Here is a 23277-nt window from a genome sequence, read left to right as displayed (position 1 = left end):
GGCTACTCATCCTGAAAAAGAACACGAGAAAATGGTTAGTTTCGGAGTAAAAGCTACCACAAAAACAATATGAATTTCTGAGCGTAATTGCTCCCAAGAAATTCAATTCCAAGTGATATTAGATTAGATCGAAACAATGATGTAGTGGACGATCATTTAATAAAAGTCTCAACCAACTCCTCGTTCGAATATAGCACGAACTCCCACAGTTTGGCTTAAGAATCCCACGTGAAAAGGAAGTGGGAGGTTGCAAGTCCTGGAAGAAAAGAAATTACATAAAAGTAAACAAAAGTAGGAACTTTTATTAAAAATGACCTCTAATTAGGGTGCTAGAAAAAGTTGCCGGAAATTGGCTGAAAAAGGTGTCGGAGGCCTGTGGTGGCCGGTGCTTGGCTGGTCATCGACTGGTTATTGGCCTCAAGGGGCTGGTCGCTTCTGGCCTCTGGTCGGTCGCTGGCTGGCTTGGCTGGCCTGTGGCTTGCTGTGGTTGGTGCGTGGCTTGCGGTGGCCGGCGAGGGTGGTTGTGTGGCCAACAGTGGCTAGGGTTTTTTCTTCTTTTATATGGTTTTGCCTATTGAATTAGGATTAGAGCTTCGTGCTGATAACGTGTTTAAGGAAAAGTGATATGGGAGAATGAATGTGTATGTTCCATTGAATATGGTCTCTTTATATAGAGGATTACAAAATACAGTATCTAAATCTTACAAGGAAAAGTAATCTTACAATGATTGAAATATCTTGTAAATATCTACCTTATTACAATTGAAATAACTAATCAGGGTTTGGGCCAGACACATATTCTAGATATCCTTGAACATTTTTCATTTATTTTTATTATTTATAAAATAAATGTAAAATTACAATAAAAATGACTATATTAGTCCTCATGTTTAGATGGAAAATGTTTAATTTGACGGAGGAGGAGCAAATTGGTAGTTTTTGCCAAGTTTAAGGGGTTAATTCTTGCAATTGCAACTTGAGAGTGTAAATTGACAATTATTGCTAAATTTTAGAGTATTTTGAAAATTATGCCCTTTTAAATACGTTGCCCGACATGCCCTTATTTTCTCAACTTTTTTTCTTTTGAGTGGAGAACACACACCTTCCGTCTCATCTATCCTTTGAAAACTCAAAACAAAACGTCAAAACCGTCTATCGGTCCTCTTCGCATTTCTCTTTATTTCTCTCTCCCTTAGCTTGCACTAGGAAGATTTGCCCGTGCCTTACTGCGGGATTTGGTATTGTGATTGTTTTCGTACATGATGACAATATTATTGGTGTTGTAATGCATGGTACAAATGGTTTGGTTTGGTTGCACAAAAATTGAAGGCAGTGCAGCTCCAATTGAGGACAGTAAACATGTAATGAAGACCTGTTGTAAAGATCAGATGCATATGATGAAAATTTGAAGTATATATTTGTATAATTCGTGGAAGCAGAATTGAGAAAATGTAATGAGGCAAATATTGTAGACTTTTTGTGTGAACTGTAGTGTGAAAGTTATTTATCCCTGCATTCAAATATATAATCTAGTTTAAATTTTAGATATTTATCCCTGATAATAATAATCACAATCTGCAAGTATCATCAATAAACACCAAAAGGACTGAGTTCACAACAATGATAATTATATATATACTTATGCTAGTGCCACGCCTAAAATCATGTACATACCAATAAGGAGACAAAGAATTTAGTAACTATATTACATCAGAGATGAGGATGTAAAAATTTATAATTAGATGCAAATTCAATACATACAAACTAAACTCAAACTATAACCAAAATTACAGAAATATCTTCCTTTTTTAAGTAACCTAAACTGAAAATAACAAACGAAAGTCCAAAACAATAAAACCAAATTCTATCTTTTTGAACACTAAATATTTAGAGTTGAGAAAATTTTGACCTTCAAATTCACATGGAAATTCAACATGGACTAATCACGAACAATCATTTGATTTATCATATCAAATGAAAATAATAAGTAAAATCATTTTAATTATGTAAACTAAACATGTTATCATTTGCAGTACCTATATACCTATGTATCTATCCATTGGCTTACATTCCAATTCATTTGATAAAGTATTTTAAAAGATAAGATCTTTGCCTTTATTCTCCCCAAAGATGACTAATCTTTTTTATTAGGGGTTAGTGCACATATAATCTTCAATCTCAAATCTAAATCTCTCTCAATGGGATAGAAACTGTAAACAACTAATTGTATGATCTGAAAGTGAAATTTCCATGCAACGAAAAGCTAAATCAGATACTCCTCTCACTATGTAAAAGAATTAGTCTGGTCAATTTAGAGGTAAGTTAGATTATAATAAAATTTAATAGAGATTATTGTTAATCTTATGCAACACTGTGATGTTAGCAGGTTGGATTGCAAGAAAATCAACAATCAATATGCTTTGATACATTTGGATTCAAGAATCAACTGCCAACAGATTCTGCAATTATTCATTATAAATGGCAAAAGTAGCTACTATTATGTATTTGCTGTTAAAATACATGAAGTGATGAACAAAGAATGGATTTTTAATGGCATACTGGTACTATTATGTATTCACTGTTACGATACATTAAGCGATGAACAAAGAAGATAGACAACTAAAATGGAAGAATACAAAATATAGACAATGAATTGAAAAGCCAAAGTAGGGATCAATGAATCAATAGTGGATAGTACCAATTGTGCAAATTTGACCTTGTAGGGATAGTACCTCTTTGAAAACCCAGAAACCTGTTCAACCAAAATTTTCAATCTCTCGTCTTCTTTCTCTTACCTCAACGATCTACCATCAAAATTAAAAACCTGACATCAAATCCGAAGGAAAGGAAACTACCATATTACAAAACTTCAATTCAATTACCATTTCAGTTAATCATATTAGCCAACTCTTCAATTAAGCATAAACACTGAAAATCAACTAACTGAATTTAACTTTCAACAAACTCGGAATCAAAACTCTGAAATTACACAATCAAATTCAATCACCCAAGAAAACCCCCAACTCAGTAACTCTAACCGTAAAAGCTAATCAAACCCAACATAATAAAACCGAATTCCCAATTTCTGAAACCCACAATCAATAACCTGACTCAGAAGAGAACAACAAAACCCCAGCCAAAACGAAAAAACATAGAAATCTGGGAAACAATACCTTCGATACCAAACACTCTAAAAAAGAATCAAAATTCCCAATCTTCCGATTGAGGTGGGAACAAAAAAAAAAAACCCAGGAAGAAACTGCTTCGCCTTCTTCTTCTACTGAATCAGAGGGGATCGAACTTCTTGATGATGAGATTATGTTGTAATTGCAAAACACCATCGTCACACTAAAAAACAGATCGTGCAAGAACCGTAATACCGTATAGAACAATGGAAAACTTGTAATTGAAGCAGACAGAAAGGGCAAAAACTCCACTTCATTTTGCACAATGATGAACAGTGAACCGAGCTTTAGATTTCCATTCAAATAATTGATAGTCATGGAAAGTTCTTTTAATCGAAAATCCAAAACACATTTAGGGTTTAGGATTTTCACTTTAGGACATGTTTACTAACTTGGAATGAAAGGGAATGATTACGGGGTAAAAACATTCCTGCGTTTACTAACACATAAAGGAATCGGAATGATTCCGGGTAAAAGAATTCATGCGTTTACTAACACATGAGAATGGATGTAGGTCCCACCTCCTTATCAGGAATCGATTTCTGAATACTCAGGAATTCGATTACGAAGGAGGGAGATGGGTTTAGGAATCATTTCTCCAGAATCAATACCGATTCCTTTCTTCTCCCATTCCATTTGTTTCCGATTCATGATTAGTTTATAGTAATTTAATTTGATGATACCATGCAACTATCCAACGCAACCCCAGATGAAGAGCAATGACTTTTCGACAGCCATGTCATACTTTAACATACACTATAAGTTTCCTAAAAAATGACTAGAAGAATATATATGTGTGGACTAAATATGTTAAGCAAAGAAAAATAAAATAAATTAGAAGCCAATAAGAAACAATTCAATCACAACAATACAGTCTTGGTGTGGATCGTGAACAAGCGTTGTCAGATTAGAGTAACACGAGAAACAATCTCATTGAAAATTTTAAATTTTAATTAAAAAGTTGATGAATTGACAAAAATGTCATTGACTATACTAAATTTTAACGGTATTAATAGTCAGGGTATCAAAATGCTAACGAAATGAATCTTAAGATATGCAAATGCAAAAATTTGATAGTTTGGTATAAAAATGAAAATAACCTCATGATTTGAGGGGTATTTTAAAATTAATCTTTTCCTTTCTTTTATTTATTTTTTATTTCTGGGTTCTCCGTTATTATACCAGATATCGGCTACATAGCTTATCTAATGAGCAAGTGCAATGTAATCAAATTTTCAAAAACAAGCTAATATAACAACCCATCTGATCAGGCCATATATATAATACACAAAGAATCATCCACATAGGTCTATACAACAAGCCAAGAAACCTGCAAATCGTGCTCACACATGCTCATGGATTGAGTATATATCAACCAAGAAAGCTATGTGGATATGAAGATTCAAAACTGCACAACTGTTTAAGTCACGGAGAAAGCAAAAGAAAGCAGCTCCTGATCATGTCAAAGGAAACTATTTGGACGATCCTCTTACTTTTCAATTGGGAAAAAAATACAAACAGTACCCAACCTATGGCCGACTCTGAATTTCTGTACCCAAGTTTTCAAAACTATCACAATCACTATGCCAAAAGTGGTATCAGACAACAGACAAAAACTGTTGTCTGATTTGGAGTGCCACCTTTGTAGAGGTGACCGCTGTCTGATGAAAAATCAGACAACGGTGGAACACAGTTGTCTGAGAAACATACAGACAACAGGTATGTGTTAAACGTGTTGTGTGATACTCGGAAGAAGGCTCGACAGGTGGCTCGGCAGATGCCAGGCGCAGCTGCGCTGCAGTTGCGGCGCTGCCTTCAGACAACAGTGCTAGTTTTGAAGATGTTGTATGTTGAGCTTCTCAGACAACAGACTTTTATTTTGTGTGTTGTCTGATTGATATTCAAACTTCAGTTCTTGGACTATAACTGTTGTCTGATTAACTCTCGGACAACAGAGTTTAATTGCTTCTGTTGTGTGAGTATAGATTAGAAGACAATGATTTGTTAAAAACCGATGTATGATATGAATGATTGCAGTATGATTTGTCCCTATTTTTTGTCATTCAAACAAAGGGTAATTATCATTTTGTCTATTTTGTTGTCTGATTATTTTGAACATATCTCATTCCTGAATTAAATTGTGCATTTGATCCATTTACATACCAAATATAAACATTGCAAACCATCAAATATAAACATTGCAAACCACTAATCATTGAACCCAACATTTTAAACAAGAGAAGCATTCCAGTGCATGCCCATCTACTTGGGACATCAAAAAGCTGATACATATATATCTATTGTTCCAAAACATGCAACACATGGTGCATGACAATGTACTAGCAGAGAAGCACAAAAAAAGATGTTTTCCTTCGCAAAAATGGACCAGCATCAAGCACGCTACTTCATGGCTCATGCACATATGTGTTGACAACAAACTTCCCCCACTCATTTCGCACTTGATCAGTATCCGCTTGGGTGTATTGGCTGCTACCACTCATTTCGATGGAGCATTTCTTTAGCTTTATAATATGCTAAATCATGGATCTACAAAATAAGAAAGCATTACTAGGGAAAGTTATATCAACATAGAGTAATTGCTTAGGACAAATAATAGTCATAGTTGTCATACCTAGCCTTTTCAACTTTAACTGCCATATCATACTCATGGTTATTCCCCATGCTTAAAGCAGTAGACTGTACCAAAGAGAACATGTTAGGACTTCAACAATTATCCTTTATGGGGAAATTTGATAGATTATGGAATGCAAAGTAAAATCCAAGCAGTACCGTCTTATGAGTACAAGTTCACATTCAATAAACTGAAGTTCATGTTCCATTTTTATAAATTTAAACTACCAGTATCCAATGAAGGAAGACACTCAGACAAATCTGGGACAAATATGACAATAATCTCTTTATGGCTAAAGAATCCATCTTTCCCAATCCTATCGTAGTGTATTTGCACATGCCACATATAATGAAAACCTAGTCATAAATTAAACCTGCAAAATCAAACTGACTTGCAACTACTTAACCATCGCAATAATTATAAGGGGAAAGCTATACCTTAAGAAAACGATTCCAGTTCTTGCAGTTCTGCAGATCAGGTTTCACAACATCCTTTCCATATCTACAAAGATAACATCATTCAATATAATACCAAAAGTAGTATCGTCTTTGCCACTAAATAATAGATAGCAAGCAGCACAAACCTTATTGCAGTTTGAATTAAAGAGCTATCATCAACTGATGGATCACCGCCATCAGTGGAATTCCATGGACCACTAATTGTCATGAATGAGCAGTGTTTTTAAGAATGGCAAACCTAATGATATTGTAGATATGAGGCATGCGATCATCAGAGCTTCTTTCATATGACAGCTCCTCTGAAACATTCTTGCTTATCCCACTCATCAAGATAATCTGGAAAAGGGATAGAAAAGTAGGATAGTCATATGATTCTATGTATTAATAGAAAGAAAACAGACAATGTCAGGATCCTATATATGTATTAACAGAGGCAAAACCGACAATGATCATGCTTAGAATCTTCAATTATGTTGAACATAAACTCTAATTTGAAGAAGGTTCCAAATATTTCTCTATTCCAGGAATTAACACTCGTTAGTTACGTAGCTTGTGGGCAATTTAAAGAATAGCAAACGCAAGGAGGAAGGTCAGAGAAGTAACCTACCTTCACATTCCACACAATATTCCCACCTCCTGATATTGCAGGTTCTTCAGCCAATATTTTAGTTGTTGGTTCTTCAGCCCATGGTGCCGGATTCTAACTTGCATCAAAAAACTTTGCCTGTGTTTTTATAGTCTGTATTGCTGACAATCTTTATAGCACAATGAGTCTATTGTTGATCATTGGATATGTGTAGTAATCAAGCTCTTTGATAGTAACTGCCAAAATAACAATTTAATTAAGATTAGCAAACAGGAATACTCAACCAAGAAAAAAAACAGAAAAGAAGGATAAATCAATGTCCATTAAGAAATAAAGTGTTTCCATTACCTGGTTCGAAGATTTATGCAAATCTGATCCCAAAGATCCATGATCTCTCTGCCGCGAAGATGCTTAGAACCCCCTCTAAGTCTATTGATGCATAGCAAATGCCCAATCCCATCACAATGTATCATACCATATAACAGATGTGTTGTGTCTTCTAAGATACTATCATTTAGAGACTTAATCCAACGATCATCCTTGGGACATGATAATTTCTCTTCGACACAAAATGGTTACTCCAATCTAAACAACAATAACAACATATTGTCACGCCGCAACCACAAAAAAAGCTAAGAAATAAAGCCAAAGATTGCATAACAGAAGCTTGAATGACAGTGGTATAGTACGTACAAAGAATCAAACAGCAAGTTGCTAGTCTAGTCAGTACACTTGGTTGCTTTTCCTATGAGACCAAGGTAAAAGCTCTTTGATAAGTAAGACACTGAAAGACTAGTACTATCAAAACCTCAAATTTCCGGACTTATTCGCTACAAATAATGTAATCCAAGGGGTTTTTTTTTTAGTTGAACATTGCTAGAGTTAAAAAAATAAGAATGTTCCTAAGGTCTTGGATTACAAATTTCCCTAATTCCTAGACAGAAAACTGCAAACTTCATAACCAAACTACTATGTCTAGCAAGCGACCTATTATTCAAGTACTCCTATTCGAGTACATCAACTTCGATTGAAGCACATTCCACAACAAGAAGTAAGAAATAGACAAATTGCACAAGAATATAGCCGAAAATGATACAAATCAAACGCACACAAACCCCAAATTAGATCATAGGTTCAAAATCTCAATTACCTCCAATACATTGTACACCACATGCAATTTGATTGTTCCTTGACCACGAATCATGAATTATATTAAGCTGATATCTGAAACAACCCAATGAGTAGATAAAAAGACCAGTTAGTACATTTTCATAATTCTGGCAAACTGGCTTTAGTTAGATGCTACATGAATATTCAAGACTATTATTTTGGAAAAAGCACGTATTAAGTTCTTCCTAACCTGTTTGCTGCAAAAGAATGACACCACAAGCCATTATTGTAAAACACCACAACGGATTTTTGGGCTGGAAGTTCCAACTTAAAGGAGATTCACACTAGACATGCAAATGCCCTTTTTTTTTTGTGGTTTGACCCAAAGAAGTTGACTGACGTAGGCATAGAAAGCTATGCATTTGTATTGATACATGACAATGCAAAGTTGTAATGCCAATCAGATAATTACAAAAAATTATTATCATGTTTATATCTAACATCCTTGAGTATAGATTTTCAAAAGTTTTATCTCTATACTTGCTTCATTTATGTCACTAACGTATCAATCCATGGAAGGGATAACTTTGATTCAAATTCAAAAAATATAATAAAAATTACAAAGGAAAGTACCAGAGCAAAGAAATTTATCACAATGAAATCACCATCCATGCTTGGGCTTGATCCAAATATCGTTTCAACTGCCGAAAGACATTCTTTTGTATGTTCTCCAGAAAACAACTTTTTCTGCAGCGAAAGAGGCAACTCTACAGAGCCTGGTAAGGCAAGAGATCCAATGAGAAATTTGCAAAAGTACTTTCTACCTATTTCTTAAACAAATGCTATTATATTGAGAGTTTGAGAGAATGATGAGAGAAAGAGAGTAATTTGAACCTGTAGTATCATGTTTCTGATGGATAGAGAGAACAGGTGGTGATGAAATTGGAAGATTGGAAACATTCTTCTCAGCCAAGTGACAACGTTAGCTCTGCATAACAACCAGCAAATAAGACTAAAAATATAGCTCAATAGCATATCAAAGAAACAAATTTCATTTGCATGAACATTTCCATAAGATTAGGTAATATGAACGTATCAATGTGAACATTTTGTGAGGAATAGGGAGTTGCTGTTTCTTCTGTTCTTACTATTAATACTAGTAATAATTTTGTGAGGATAATTAGACTGCTAATAACTTGACTTGCAACTTGTCAATTTAGGATGGTATAAGTAGTCAATGTTGAACCCTCCGATTCTGGATTGAAACACTTTCATTTAAGTGTTTTGGTCCTAAGAGAGAGAGAGATATTCAGTTTTTTGATTCACTTAAAGTGAATCTATAGAAACAAACACTCCAGTTTTTTTATTAAAAGTCAGCATAAGCTGGTATATAATTTATTGAGTACATGTAGTCGTTGGCCAACAAAGTAAAGCTGAAAAACTGCAAGCTCTAAAAAGTGTCAAGGCCTGCAGTATCATGGGACAAATCATAAATTCTTGTAATAAAACGATCAACCTGCATTTGAGACCTACAATCTCCCTAACTATTGTTGAACAAAATTTAAATTCCACAGTATCCCGTACGCAAAGACCATCTCTAAAACTTGCAGCCTTGGGATTATATGACAAGGTTAAAGGATGCCTGGCATAATACAGAAAAGGAAATGTAAATCAATGAACATGAAAGTAGCAGATTCTAGTATTCATATATGAATTTCTTGTGTTATATGCTACTTCATTGGAGTTCGAATGCAGTGGACAATGCAAAATTGTGGGATTTACTGAGCGATAAATGGGACAATGCAGTGGCCTAACTCTGAGAAAAACGAGGGTTGTATTCTTGGGCCATCTTGAATGGTGCTAGATTATTCCTTAAAGAGGTGAACAAATGTCATTACAAAAATAATGAATGAGTTGGGGTCAGAGGAATCTGCAATTTTTTTTTGTTTTTGGAGTCCCAAAAGGTTGTTTCTTAGGTAATCCTAGAAGAATTGTCACAAACAAAAAATCTCTAGCATTGAAACCCTCACATGCTTCAGCATCCACCACAACATTCAAAACAACAATAACACAAAACTCGAAAACAACAGATACAAAAAAAAAAACAAATGCACCTTACTCTTTCCAGCCAATGAATGGTTCACAAAGTTCTGATCTTTAGGTAGAAATGACATAATGTGAAGAAGATCTGCACAACCCACAAACAAAAAAGCATATCAAAAACACAAAAATCACCAGCAACCCAGAAACAATGAACTGAAATCCAAGCAGTACCGTCTTGTTTGAGAAAAGGGTAGTCATCAACAGTGAGACTGACGAACCAGTCCTAATTGGTTGACAACCGGAGCATAATCGACGCGCCGTGGAGCACGGCCACCACCGCCTCCCTCTCCTCCGCTCTCCTCCCGCTCTTTTTGCCTTTTACCTCTTCGCCCTTCTCGTCTTCCTCACCCTCGCCTCCTCCTCCGCCTCCCTCACCTACGCCACACTCTCCCCACCCTCTTCTTCCTCCTCCCCCACCTTCGTCCCCCAACCCCCATATCCCACCCGACCAGTTTCTCTCCCGACCCAACAGAGCCACCGCGTCGTCTACCACGACAACAACTCCTCCGATCCGACCCCTCCTTCCTTGGCCCACCTCCTCTCCGGGTCTAAAGGCGACTTGGGTCAGATCCTACGCCTCCTCGATGCCACCTACCACCCCAGAAACCAATACCTCCTCCACCTCGATCTCTTTGCTTCCCAGACAGACCGTGACCAACTGGCCCTCAAGGTCCAATCCGTCCCCATCTTCAGAGCCGCCCAGAATGTCCATCTCATTGATAAAGCTGATGTTGTGTACCGAAAAGGGTCGTCTTCTATCTCGTTCACTTAAAAGAGAGCGGGAGAGGAAGGAGGAGAGGGCTAGGTTTCGGGGAAGAGCCAGAGAGGGGTCGCGTGCTAGTTCTTTCAAGGATAAGTGAGTGAGGTGAAAATGAGCTGCCAGAGCGAGTGGGAAAACTAACCAAGTGTGTGGGAAACGAAAATTTTGTTTCCCCCGTGTCGAAATTTTTAACTTCGTTTTCTCCGCCTTTTTTTAACTTGTATAATCAATTCAGACAACACATAAATGAAAATTTGTTGTCTGATAGTTTACACTAAAACTTCATCCTAGGGATCCAACAAGCAAATCTCCCGCCTAGTGCAAATCACAAACTCATTTCTCCCACCTAGGCACATTCACACAACAAAAATAGGTAATTCCGTTGTAGGATCTTACAATCATGTACCCGCATTTCACCCAAAAATTAACCATTTTGGCGCTAAAAACTCTCATTTTGGGAACATCTAATTTTCTTCCAAACTTGCACAACGCAAACCAAAAATGTGTTGTATGATATTTTGCTCATACAACATATATAGCTATACTGTTGTACAACGTGAGTCAAAATTTCGACCCAAATTTGAGGAAGGTGGGAGGGAAATTTCTTTTCATTCAGACAACAGACAAATTCTTATAAGTGTTGTACAATAATCATGCACCAACAGATTTCTGATTTCTGGCGTCCTTATACAACAAAATCTCACTAAATCTGTTGTATGAAGCATTTTCAATCAACACACAACAGATTTTTTTTTTTCGTTGTCTAAAAAGCGTAGTCTGATGCAATTTTTAGCATAGTGAATGGTACCCAGATTATCTAACACGACCTAACATTCATACATGCCGTCCACTTCGCCGTTAACGGTGTTAACTTTGTAAGGGTAATTCTGTCCTTCCACTGTTCATCTCTCTTCTCCTTCACACCATGGGTACTGTTCATTTTTTTTTTCCTCTCCTCCTGCAAGTGGAAGGACAGATTTACCCTTGCAAAGTTAACACCGTTAACGGCGAAGTGGACGGCATGTATGAATGTTAGGTCATGTTAGATAATCTGGGTACCATTGTGATAGTTTTTGAAGTTGAGGTACGAAAGTTATTAGTGGCCCGTAGTTCAGGTACTGTTTGTAAGTTTTTCCCTTTTCAATTTTCATAACAGTACGTCCACTGACAGTTTGGCCCGGGATTCGTTAAAAGAAACATCGCCAAGAAGACAGTCTAGCTACCTGCTGCCTACCACCAGATGAGTCACTATTCTTGTTACTGTAGGTGCCTTTTGTTTTTTTTTTTTTGGCAATCAACAAGAAACTGATATATTATAGAGAAACTGTTACGCAGGAAGGACAATTAATAAACAAACAAAAGTAGACAACATAACTCAAAAGGCCCAAAGAAAGAAAGAAAACAAACAAAGTGGGCCTAACCACTGCAAGTGACCTAGCGGTTCTTACCTAGTTGGGTGTGCTCCCCAACCTAGGTTCGAACCTCGAAACTGTCAAAGTGGTCAGGCACTGTGCTGCAATGCACAGTTGGAGCATTTCACATGCGCCGAAGGGGTTTATCTTGAGTCTAGGAAGTCTTTGGGTTCCCCTTGACAAAGTCAAAAAAAAAAAAAAAAAACAGAGTGGGCCTAAACCAGGCAAGTCCACAGTCTTGGTTAGCCAACAGAGTTGCCGTCAACGAAGGTGCCTTTGAATTGTTACAACAGTTATAAGACATTCTACCTATTCATCGCTTCAAATTCTCACTTGCAGCTTAAGTCTTAATATGAGTAAAGGAAAGGTGGAATATAACCATCAAAATCACAAAATAAAAGCAGCAACAACAACAAAACCAACAATCATAGTAGAAGATACATATTTATATTTTTGTTCTTATATCTACATGGGAAGATCAGAGAGCAAGATTGAGTAGGACTGTAGGAGCACTCCACTCACATGTTTCTTGAAATTAATTGTCAATGAAAAGTTTGTACTAGTTAGTAAATTCTTCGTACACACAACAGATAAAATTGGTAGAGGATGAAGGCTGAGCTACTTTTAAATAAAATTACAGAAAGAAGATGGAAAAAAAAAATTATACAATGCCCACTTAACTCATCGCAGTAAATAGGCTGGGTCTCTGAATCCCGATGATTTCACATCCAAATCACTTTCTGGGGCCTGCAATCATCAAAAGATTGTGCACTCTAGTGAAAAAATTCGTAAAAATTGCTTAGGTTCGATAGTGATTCCAGTTTATATTGTTCATAATATTTGTAAATATTTTTTCTCTATTAATTAAAAAGGATGATTCAGAGCACCGATGTGTACTTGTACTAACATGAATGGATAGTTTGATTATATCAAATACACTTTTTCATTATAAAAAAAAAAAAAAAATTGGTTATAAACATCAATGGTTGAAATTATCTTATAAGTGTTGGGTCACTTGCATTATCAGTGCATTGAATAATATCTGATTAATGAATCCATTTGCTAAACAAAAATAATGCAATTGCTTAAAAAAATATATTCAAAGAAATTGATTGACAACAAATGGATGCTATTTTGTGATGCTTTTTTGTAACATTATAAATTTCAACATGTTTTTTGTAACAGGCGGTCTCAACCGTCTCACTATAAACGGTTAGTATATCGTTTTTGTACGATATAGTGGTAGCCCCAAAATAGTATAAGTAGATAAGAAATATGCATACAATAAGTGGTTAGTGTGTTTCTTTATTTTCCTTATCATTTTACAAGTTTGGTTTGTGATCGGAATGATTATCAATCTCTTTGAAAAACTAATACATGACACGGATAATCATCTAAGTCATAAAATTGTTTATAATTAAATGGTGGGTCATGAGAACCAGAGGTTAACGACTTTAGGTTTAAGATCTTATAAGTTTAAAATATGACTATTACGGACTAACAAAAGAACAACGTTGATTAGAACGAAAAAAAAAGGAAGAAATTTTTTTGTATTCTTAAAATTTCTAGACATCAATTATATGTTTGACATTCTCAACTCAAAAATTATAAATGTCTCTGTGCAAAATCAATTCATCATTTATTGCCCAATTTCTTAACTTCAATTTTACCAAAAAAAAAGTGCCATTTTGTGTCACCAATAAAATTATATCTTCAAAAATAAAATTAGTGAAATTAAACATCATTGAGTCATGTAACCGTAACTATATAATAGACGGTTGATCAATCTTATTCATTACACTTTTTATATGTTGTTGCTTAAATACTGATCCATTTTGAGCTTTTCCTAATCGAAATTACTCAATAGTGCTATTCTTGCATAAACTCTTTCGTTTCTTATGAGCTTCAGTTGGGAGTTTTATGTCTGTGGCCAAACCAATCGCTTCAAGGAAGCTAATTATATACCAAGTAGTGTCAATCTCCCACCATTCCAAGCCTTGTCGAGCTGAGTACTCAAAGGCATGATGATTATTGTGCCATCCTTCGCCGTGTGCTAGCAACCCTAACAACCTAATCAAAATCAAACTACAAATTACATATAATCCGGCCAATAATTACATATTAATTAATTAGCCAAATAATTGATATATAAATATTAATACCAGTTGTTTCTAGACAAGTCGCCAGTATTCCATACTTGCTTTCCCCATATGTGGCAAATCGAGTTTATTGAAAAAGTAACGTGGAGAAAAAATACAGTCCTTACACCCTGCAAAGAAATATAATTAAAAAGACAACCAATAAATGAGTTTGATAAGATATGGTTCCCTTGAGAAGTCAACATCTATGTACATAGCCAAATAATTGTCTCATGCTCCTTTTCAAAAAAATAAAAAAAATAAAAAATTGTCTCATGCATGTGGAACAAACAAGCTAGGTGATGATCAGTAAGAGCAAGCTTACCATTCCCCAAACCAAGAACGGCAGCCCTCCTCCAGCGTATAGCAGAATTCCAAGAGCAACAGAGTGACAAGGATACGTATAGTGAAGAAACCTATAATACCACTGCTTCTTTAAGTCTCCGACATTCTTGAATTCTAGTGCGTCGGGCTACATAAGTTCAACAGACACATTATTAGGAAGACATGCATTAATTTTCCGATTGATATATACATGCATGATTTCCGATACAATTAAGTACGTAGCTTTTTATTTAGGTTTTTTTTATTAATTTTTTTATCCATTTACTCTAATTCTAGGGTCATTTATTCTACTTACCCCATATTTCCCCTTACCTATGAAGATTCTAATAAAGTATTCCCTAATACTAAATTAAGTTTTTTTTAGACTGTTTTACCCTCACCCCTTTGTTACAGAGAAAGAGAGAGAGAAAATAGAAGAGAGAGAAGTCATAGGAGACTTTGCCGGAGTCCTGTCACCGGCCGCCACCCATCGGACTTTTCTGAGAACCTCATCGGAAGTCCCTAAAAAGGTCGTCGGAGATCTCATAGGTTGCCGGAAAGGTTTATTGCCCCCTAAATAGACCTGTATTGCCCCCTAATAGAGGGGCAATAGAGGTCTATTTCCCTCCAATAAAGATCTATTGGGGGCAATAGAGGTTTATGAAACCTCACCGGAAATCTCCAAAGAGGTTGTCGGAGATCTTATATGGGGCTGGAGAGGTCTATTACCCCACCAATAAACCTGTATTGCCCCCAATAGACATGTATTGCCCCCCCCCCCCCCCCCCAATAGGCCTTTCGGTCGCCGGAATGAGAACTAATCTCCATAAAATTAGACAAATAAAATTTTGATTATGAAAAAAAGCGAGGAGATTACATCAATTCAAAACATTTATTGCCTCCAAATAGATGTCTATTGCCCCCCAATAAACCTTTAACAGACATCTATTGCCCCCCAATATAAACTTTTTTTTTTCTTTTCATTTTTCTCTCCAGGGCCTTCTGCCCCCATTTTACCAAAAAAAAAAAAAAAAAACTGATAGCAATCCTTTTTTTCAAAAAAATAAATAAAAGATCTAATAGCAATCACCAATTTCTTAGCACTATTGCAAATTTGACCCAGTTAAGCCTACAATAGAATGAAGCGAAGGTCGAGAGCACAAAGAGCACGAATTGTTGCTGGGCATAGTCCTTCATTGGAAAGGGAGGGGGAGGGGGAGGGGAGGGGGAGGGGGAGGGGGAGGGAGAGAGTTTTATTTATGCTACTTTTATCTCATTTTACAAGAAGAAAAAAATCACTGTATTCAGGTAGATGAGGTCTTCGTCGGAGTAAATCATAGTCATAAACTCAGGTTTTGAGACTCAAGAGGTAAATGCATATATATTATATATACATACGATGATATGCATGTACAGTATAATCTCAATAGTAGTGTGTATCTCAAGTATTTAGGGTTTGTATTTCAGAGGGAGAGAGAGAGAGGGAGAGGGAGAGAGAGGTGTTCATATGTACGTACAGTTCCAAACCGAGAATGATAGTCAACGATCCAACCAATATGACTGTACCAAAATCCCTTGATGGGACTGTGAGGGTCATCCCATGTGTCTGTAAACTGATGATGGAGTCTGTGTGTGCTCACCCATTCAATTGGACTTCCCTATAAACCATACAAGAACAGATTAATGAATCCCTAAAGTATCAAGCTAGCGAGACCAAGTGGATGGGTTAATTAGCAGTACGTGCTTGGATGCAGTTCACAAACCTGGTGTGAAAGGACGGCGCAGTAGGCAAACGAGTACTCGAGCCATTTGGGAAGCTTGAAACTGCGGTGAGCAAGGTTTCTATGAAAAGACAGAGTTATACCTACCCCTGTAACAAAATAGAGTGCCACAGCCAGCCAAAACGCAAACCAGTTGAAACAAAACGGCCCCAGAAGAGCAAGGCAATGTATGGCCAGGAAAAACAACTTGGTTGTTGAGGGCTCCATTTTTTCTTCCATGGTGCTAAACTGCTAATCAAGTGAGAGAGATAAATTCAAAACAAAATCTTTTCCGTCTGGTTTGAAACGGAGAAGAAGAAGAAGCTTTTATAGTATTTGGACTCAATTGCATGTAAATACAAACACATATTTTGCGTGGCTTCTCATATTCAACTGATGTCACTAGCCAGGCTAGCGTTAGGATATATATTTAGTTGCGAGGGGATTAGTTATTTATGAGGATATACACACACACACACATATCCTATTCAGAGCGATGCCTCGCTCTGAAAGGTTAGGGTTTAGGGTCACTTTGCGGTCTCATATCCACATCTCGACCGTTCAGGTTTTAGGTACTAATGTATAGATCATCTCTGCAAAATTTCAGTCAAATTGATGATCTATAAGGTATCTAACTTGTTTAAATCAATAGACGAACTGAATCTGTCTAATCTGAACCGTACTAGCTTTAAGGCAGTTATCATTGCCTTAACGACCATCAATTTGGCTGAAATTTTGTAGAGATGATCTATACATTAGTACCTAAAACCTGAACGGTGAAGATGTGAATATGAGACCGAAAAGTGACCCTAAACCCTAATCTTGCTCTGGATAGGATCTGATATACATATACATACATACATATATATATATATATATATATATATAGAACTTTTCTCAGGTAAGGATATCCTTACCTAAGCTTATGGAACGGATTTCCAGTTTTTGGCCACTTTTTTATCACATATTTACATCTTAAACATTCAGTTTTTAGGTCCTAATGTATGGATCAATTCTGCAAAATTTCAGCCAAATTGATGATCGTTAAGGCATCCAAAATTGCAATTTACACAAACGAACCAAATTTGTCAAACTGGAACCGTTCATGTACATTGTTGTAAATTGCAGTTTTGAATGCCTTAACGATCATCAATTTGGCTGAAATTTTGCAGAGGTGATCTATACATTAGAACCTAAAAACTGAACGGTTAAGATGTGAATATATGATCGAAAAGTGGCCAAAAATTGGAAATCCGTACCTAAGCTTAGGTAAGGATGTCCTTAGCCAAGAAGGACCGTGTGTGTGTGTATAATATATTTAACTAAAGGGATAAGTATTTGGTTACTAGTTCCGGCTAGTTTTGAGGATTATGTGTTTAGTTGCGAGGGGATGGGTTTTTTTTTTGGTTAAAATGGGAGCCAGGAAGAGCATAGTGCTCTCCCACTCTAAATTTATTTAAATAAAGATAATGTACGATCGAATAGGGTGGCACAAAAACCACTCTTAGAGAACAAAATGAATGACATCAAATTTAAACAATCCAATTAGCACAAAGAGAAACAACAAATCAATGAAAACAAAAATTAGGGAGACCAAGCTTATCTCATCGACATTGGTCAAGAGTGAAATGAGGAGGCTCGTCCCACCAATTCAATGCAACCAACGACAAACTAGTATTAGCAAGAGTATATGTCACTTGATTACCTTCCTTGAAAATATGAGAAGATCCAAAGTTCATCTGAGATATGCGATGCAAATAATTGCCCCATGCCACTCGTAAACGCCATGGAACAAGATGAGGATCACGGAGAAAATTAAGCACAAGGATTGAATCCACCTCAAGCGCGCCAAATATGTTCCATTCCTTAACCCAGGTCAACTCAATAACTTGAATAACTGCCATGACCTCCGCATCAACAGAGTTAGGAATGTCAAGGTTTGAAGCAAAAGCACCAAGGAATGAACCATGAAAATCTCTAAAAATTCCACCAAAACCCGCTCTCCCTAAACACTTTGCCATGCACCATCAGTATTAATCCCTTTTTTATTTTTATTTTTTTTATCTAGATCATACGGTATCCTCAAAAGCTTCCTACCTAGGCCCAGAAACTAATTGGGGTCAGGTCAAAACGCTTCCTCCCCCTGGCCACAAGAATAAATTAGAATTTAAACTCCAATCAGCGTCGACAAGATTCGAACCCGGGTGTGGAGGTTGCACACCTGGAAGCTCTTACTAATTCGACCACCTGTGGTGGTTATTAATCTTAATCCAACCCAAGAGGTGAGGGTGCCAATTAACTTCAGTAATCAGAGGAGCCCGTTAGGGACGACATATTAATTCAAAATTCATCAAAACCCGAAACTACGTAAAAGAATTAGACAGACAGCATCCGGCTAATTTGCTAGATGCTTTCATGTGCCCCATAATTAATTGACGTGCTGCATCAACAACAATGGTACAACCATCACTGCATCAACAACAATGGTACAATCATCACGCCCCATAATTACTTATTGGTGGTGGCGGTGTCATTTATAGATGGCCAGAAATAGAGAGAGATAGGCGGCCATTTTTGGTTTGATTTTGACCACTAAAAAAAAAAAAAAAAACTCAACCTGCCTAGTCCCCACCTAGCCCGCCTAATTCCCTGATCGGTTTTCTCTAATGATTTTCGATTAATCAGAGCACCTGGCCCCCGCTTAATGCCTAGGCCCTGCCTAAACTCATTCTTTGAATCCTGATGTATATTAAAAAACGCAGATGAACTAAGCAGGCGTTGGTTGTTTTAATTAGAAGATCATATCTGTGCATTTGTTAACATGGTATGGAATTGGATTCACTCAAAATTGCTAGTGTCTGAGCGTCTCCCTGGTTTAAGATTACGCCTACGTACATAATGTTCATGGAAACAGGTTAAATTACTGGGAATAACTGTCGGGAATGAAGTCCAATTCCAGTTGCGTTAATTAGCATCATGCATGAACACGGTTTTTCAGAAGCAATGTTTGCTATGAGGGAATCGTTTGCAACACTTGAACACCTCAGATCGAGTAGGTCATATTCTGATACCCCTTCGCCTATGACGCCAACCACGGATTCCAGAAGAGCGCACCGGGGCCCGGGTTTCGATTGTGTAACTCCGGCCACCTCCCTGGAAAACCGAACCACGCTTTGATGAATGATGATTTAGCTATTAGAAAGCTGAAGGAGGCAGCACATATCACACAGTAGCTTGTGCAGTTATATATTTGATTCAGTTATATTGAAATGTTTGAGATGATCGGTGTAAAGTAAATCAAGTGGCATAATAGCTTTGTATCACAAGCAAAAGTGTAAAGAAGATTAGGTTATGCTTTCACCTTGCCAAGCAAAACTTCATGAAGACACCTGCAGTTTCTCTTGTTTATAGTCAATTATTCTCATCAGAGAAACGTACTCATTCGTACATACTCGAAAACTGCCCATAATGTTTAATCATATATATGAACAATCATTAGTACAATAAAGCTAATAAATTGGGTTAGTGTTGGTTAAATATATAGCAAAATATCAATATCAAGGCTTGAACTTAAAGCATGGTCCGAGACATATATATGTCTGCCCCATTAGCTGGTAGACATTGACATGGCGTGACAAGGTAGAGAAAAATGTCTGCCCCATTAATTACAGCTTGCTTCTCATGAAAATTAATACTGAAAAACTGCACATAACGATTAACCATATGAACGATTCTTAATTAGTATAATAAAGCTAATAAATTGGGTTGGTATTGGTTAACTATATAGAAAAATGTCAATATCAAAGCTCAAGGCTTAAAACATGGTCCAAGACATATGTCTGCCCCATTAGGTGGTACATATTGGTGATGAAAAATTTCAATTGTACTTTAACCACTAGTACAAAAATTGAATCAGATGACGGCTAAAAACTATCGTCTGATACGGACCTGACTGTATTATATCTCGCTGCCGGCTGATGAAACATGATTTAGAGAACCGTCGTCTGAAGAACTCAGCATCCATGTTGACAGCATGTCGACAGGCTGTCAACAGCATTAACTGTTGTGTGAACGTTACTCAGACAATGGGCAACTTAAGAACCCGTTGTGTCATTGTGATTCAGAAGTCGTTTTTTTTTTATAACCGTTGTGTGACTATTATTCACACAACTAAAACATTGATAGCATCCGTGATCTGTATTAATCTCAGACGACAGTTTTTATTGTATGACTGTTGTGAACATATGTGTACATATAATAGTTTTTTGTGCGGTTATTGTTGTCCTAATAGATTGATTCAATGCATTATATATTCTGGAAGTGGAATCAAAAATACTAAATTAACAGTAATATATAGAAGAAATTGTTATAATCCACATCATGCACCATAATGGATTGTGCAAAGGTAATCTTTTATCTACAAAAGGAGTAGATATAATGGTACTCTCCTAGCAATATACGTACATATCCAGAAATTTATTTAGCGAGTCTAGCTTTGCAAGCTCTGCTGCTCTCATGGCCTCATTGGAACAAAGCCTTGCTTTATTGCATGTATACACTCTGGCCCCCAACCTTGGCAATGCTATCTTTTCCTGCTGCTAAGTCTACCATTTTAAAAATGTTGATCACAGCTCTTGAAGGTCACCATCCCATTACACTTGGTGGCTTTCCTTGGGATCATGTAGGCGCCATAATTGTCCCTTGACAGCTTCCTACACAGAAGCATGCATGATTAACACCAAAATAAGGGAGAAACAAAACCAAGTCTTTGCAATCCACAAAACCAAGAAACAAGTCCAAGCAGCTTAAAAGACATTATGCAACACATGAAGTCAACTCATAATCAGACTCAATCCTCAATGACCTGGGATTACATGTAGGTATCAATAAAAGAATATATTGTCAAGAAAGCAAAATAGATAAATTAAGCTTACACTTGGTCTAAGTTCTGGATTTTTGCGCAACATGCTTTTAACAAGACCTCAACTACAAAGGAAGGAAGCAGGAGAATATATGAGGGAAACAACGTTATCAGTCAACAAATAGATTCATTGACAAGCACAGGCAAATATGGATTGACAAAATTATCTCAAAATTTCTATTGCATATCAAGAAAAATAATATTATTAAAAAAAACAGTAGCAGCAACACCTCTCATTAATTGTAAACAAAACATAATACATTAAAGTTTCCAGTGCAAATGTCTAACCTCAACTCCAATTACTAACATTTGGTATGAAATTACAATCACAATAGAACTCGAGACTCTGAGGCACATGAAGAGGGAAGTAAACTTACAATGCACCGCAGTAAACCGTTGGAAGTGGAGCCACTATTGACTTGTTGATTTTGTTGATCAGAGATTGTATATCCTGCAGGGGAGGAGGCGTCAGAAATAAAAGTAAATGAAAATTTAAAATGTGCTGACTGAGTACACCAGAGAACAATGTTGAAGCAAAGGCAATATGAATCATAAGCAGAAGCATTGAAATAAAATTCATAAGTTATTCAGGACAAAGCTAAATTTGTCATTCTATTCACTTCATCATTCCTTATAATTGTTGTTTAATAAACAAATACCAGAAAGAGTGTACAACATTCATAATTTGACCTACTCAAAATCTGCAGAGACTTACAAAGGCTTTAAATGCTGGCTTGTGAGCGGCCATTTCATATATACAGCACCCTGGAATATGCATTTCATTACATTTATGTGTTTCGTAAAAAGTAACACAAAAATTGTGTGCAGCAGAGGTGGGGGAGGTATGCTGATTAAGTCACCAAATGTTAAGAGCTGCCAAGGAAAAGGGGAAACTCACCGAGAGACCAAATATCTGACTTAGAACGATATGGTATATCGGCAAGAAGCTCAGGGCACATATAACTCGGAGTTCCCACAACCTACATGTACGTGAAACAGAAAAATCATGAATCACACAGAAGGACAACATGTAAATATAAAATTATATGTATGAGCTGAGATCAATATTGTTTTAAAAGGCTGAGGCGTAGCCGAGGCGTTTTCGGGAGAGCCTCAGCAAGGCGTTCGCCTTGAGGCGTAAGGCGTAAGCCTTACGTATAAATTAGTTGTATTTATGTATAGAACTAGTCTTATATATAGAACATGTATTGTAACCAAAAACTAAAATTTGACAACCAAAATCAGACTACTCCCTCCCAATTACACAATGAAACTCAGAAATTAATCACACAGACTGAAAAAAAGAGAAGTTGGGAATTGTTTACATACAATTCTGATGGTAATGGCTCAAAGCTTAAAAGCTGATTATAGCATCATTGTTATTGGCTTCACTGAGATCCCTCAAACTTCTCCTTGAAGGAGTCTTGTCTATGCAGCCACATCATGTGCCCCTGAAACTCACAAAAGCTCCTAACTTTACTTCCACCACCCAATTGGTAAGTACCAGAATTACATTACAAGCCAAAAAAAGAGAGGTGTAGAAGAAGTTGCTATACTATTAAGGTTATGCTACATATAATGCTGTTCTAAAGGAGTATAGAATTAGACCCATTCTATCAGTTTTCAGTACTTGATAAACAATGTTATAAAATAATCAATAAGAATATTAGGAGACTTGAGAATGTAAAATATTGACGGCATAGGTTCAATGAATCATTACAAAAATGACATGGGAGCAGGACATAGGTTCAATGAAGAACAGAAACTACAAAACAATTTTTACAAAAAGCTGACCAGACGATAAACAATTATTACAAAATGCTGACTATAGGTTTAATGGCACATTCGTTTTTATCACACAACACAAACATAACCGTCAGTTTCTCTA

General features: G+C 36.6%; 2 protein-coding genes and 1 long non-coding RNA gene across 5 annotated transcripts; all 3 read right to left on the bottom strand.

Annotated features, from left to right (window-relative positions):
• Positions 1 to 6996: 6996 nt before the first annotated feature.
• On the bottom strand, positions 6997 to 8056 carry LOC112196566. Its single transcript, XR_002935275.2, has 3 exons — positions 8012 to 8056; positions 7210 to 7446; positions 6997 to 7097 (listed from the first exon to the last, which is right to left on the bottom strand). It is a non-coding gene; the product is annotated as an uncharacterized LOC112196566 (long non-coding RNA).
• A 6046-nt stretch (positions 8057 to 14102) lies between these two features.
• Positions 14103 to 16708, bottom strand: LOC112199006 (palmitoyl-monogalactosyldiacylglycerol delta-7 desaturase, chloroplastic). Its single transcript, XM_024340079.1, has 5 exons — positions 16472 to 16708; positions 16226 to 16366; positions 14710 to 14856; positions 14409 to 14515; positions 14103 to 14316 (listed from the first exon to the last, which is right to left on the bottom strand). The coding sequence occupies exons 1-5, from the start codon at positions 16706 to 16708 to the stop codon at positions 14103 to 14105; spliced, it is 846 nt and encodes a 281-aa protein (XP_024195847.1).
• A 4243-nt stretch (positions 16709 to 20951) lies between these two features.
• Positions 20952 to 22909, bottom strand: LOC121052601 (serine/threonine-protein kinase Nek3-like). 3 transcript variants are annotated; one of them, XM_040517942.1, is made up of 5 exons: positions 22719 to 22909; positions 22288 to 22369; positions 22105 to 22154; positions 21767 to 21840; positions 20952 to 21180 (listed from the first exon to the last, which is right to left on the bottom strand). In XM_040517942.1, the coding sequence occupies exons 2-5, from the start codon at positions 22346 to 22348 to the stop codon at positions 21081 to 21083; spliced, it is 285 nt and encodes a 94-aa protein (XP_040373876.1). In that variant the 5' UTR covers positions 22349 to 22369; positions 22719 to 22909; the 3' UTR covers positions 20952 to 21080. The 3 variants fall into 3 exon arrangements, 1 of the variants encoding a protein (XP_040373876.1); XR_005809590.1 differs by lacking the exon at positions 20952 to 21180 and adding an exon at positions 21402 to 21454; XR_005809589.1 differs by lacking the exons at positions 20952 to 21180; positions 22288 to 22369; positions 22719 to 22909 and adding an exon at positions 21402 to 21454 and having other exon boundaries at positions 22105 to 22177.
• Between the last annotated feature and the right edge of the window lie 368 nt (positions 22910 to 23277).

This window comes from Rosa chinensis, chromosome 4, assembly GCF_002994745.2.
Source record: "Rosa chinensis cultivar Old Blush chromosome 4, RchiOBHm-V2, whole genome shotgun sequence".
NCBI classification, from domain to species: domain Eukaryota; kingdom Viridiplantae; phylum Streptophyta; class Magnoliopsida; order Rosales; family Rosaceae; genus Rosa; species Rosa chinensis.
The sequence above is the reverse complement of the archived record's forward strand: the minus strand, read 5'-3'. Positions and strand labels throughout refer to the sequence as shown.

Bases quoted from the DNA above. Each gene is read 5' to 3' on its own strand.
- LOC121052601 (XM_040517942.1), bottom strand. From the start codon at position 22,348: ATGTGCCCTGAGCTTCTTGCCGATATACCATATCGTTCTAAGTCAGAT. The intron at 22,155-22,287 runs GTGAGTTTCCCC...TGCATATTCCAG, and splicing joins GTCAGATATTTGGTCTCTCG to GGTGCTGTATATATGAAATG. The intron at 21,841-22,104 runs GTAAGTCTCTGC...CCTCCCCTGCAG, and splicing joins AGCCAGCATTTAAAGCCTTT to GATATACAATCTCTGATCAA.
- LOC112199006 (XM_024340079.1), bottom strand. From the start codon at position 16,708: ATGGAAGAAAAAATGGAGCCCTCAACAACCAAGTTGTTTTTCCTGGCC. The intron at 16,367-16,471 runs GTTTGTGAACTG...TATGGTTTATAG, and splicing joins GCGCCGTCCTTTCACACCAG to GGAAGTCCAATTGAATGGGT. The intron at 14,857-16,225 runs GTACGTACATAT...GAACTTATGTAG, and splicing joins ATCATTCTCGGTTTGGAACT to CCCGACGCACTAGAATTCAA.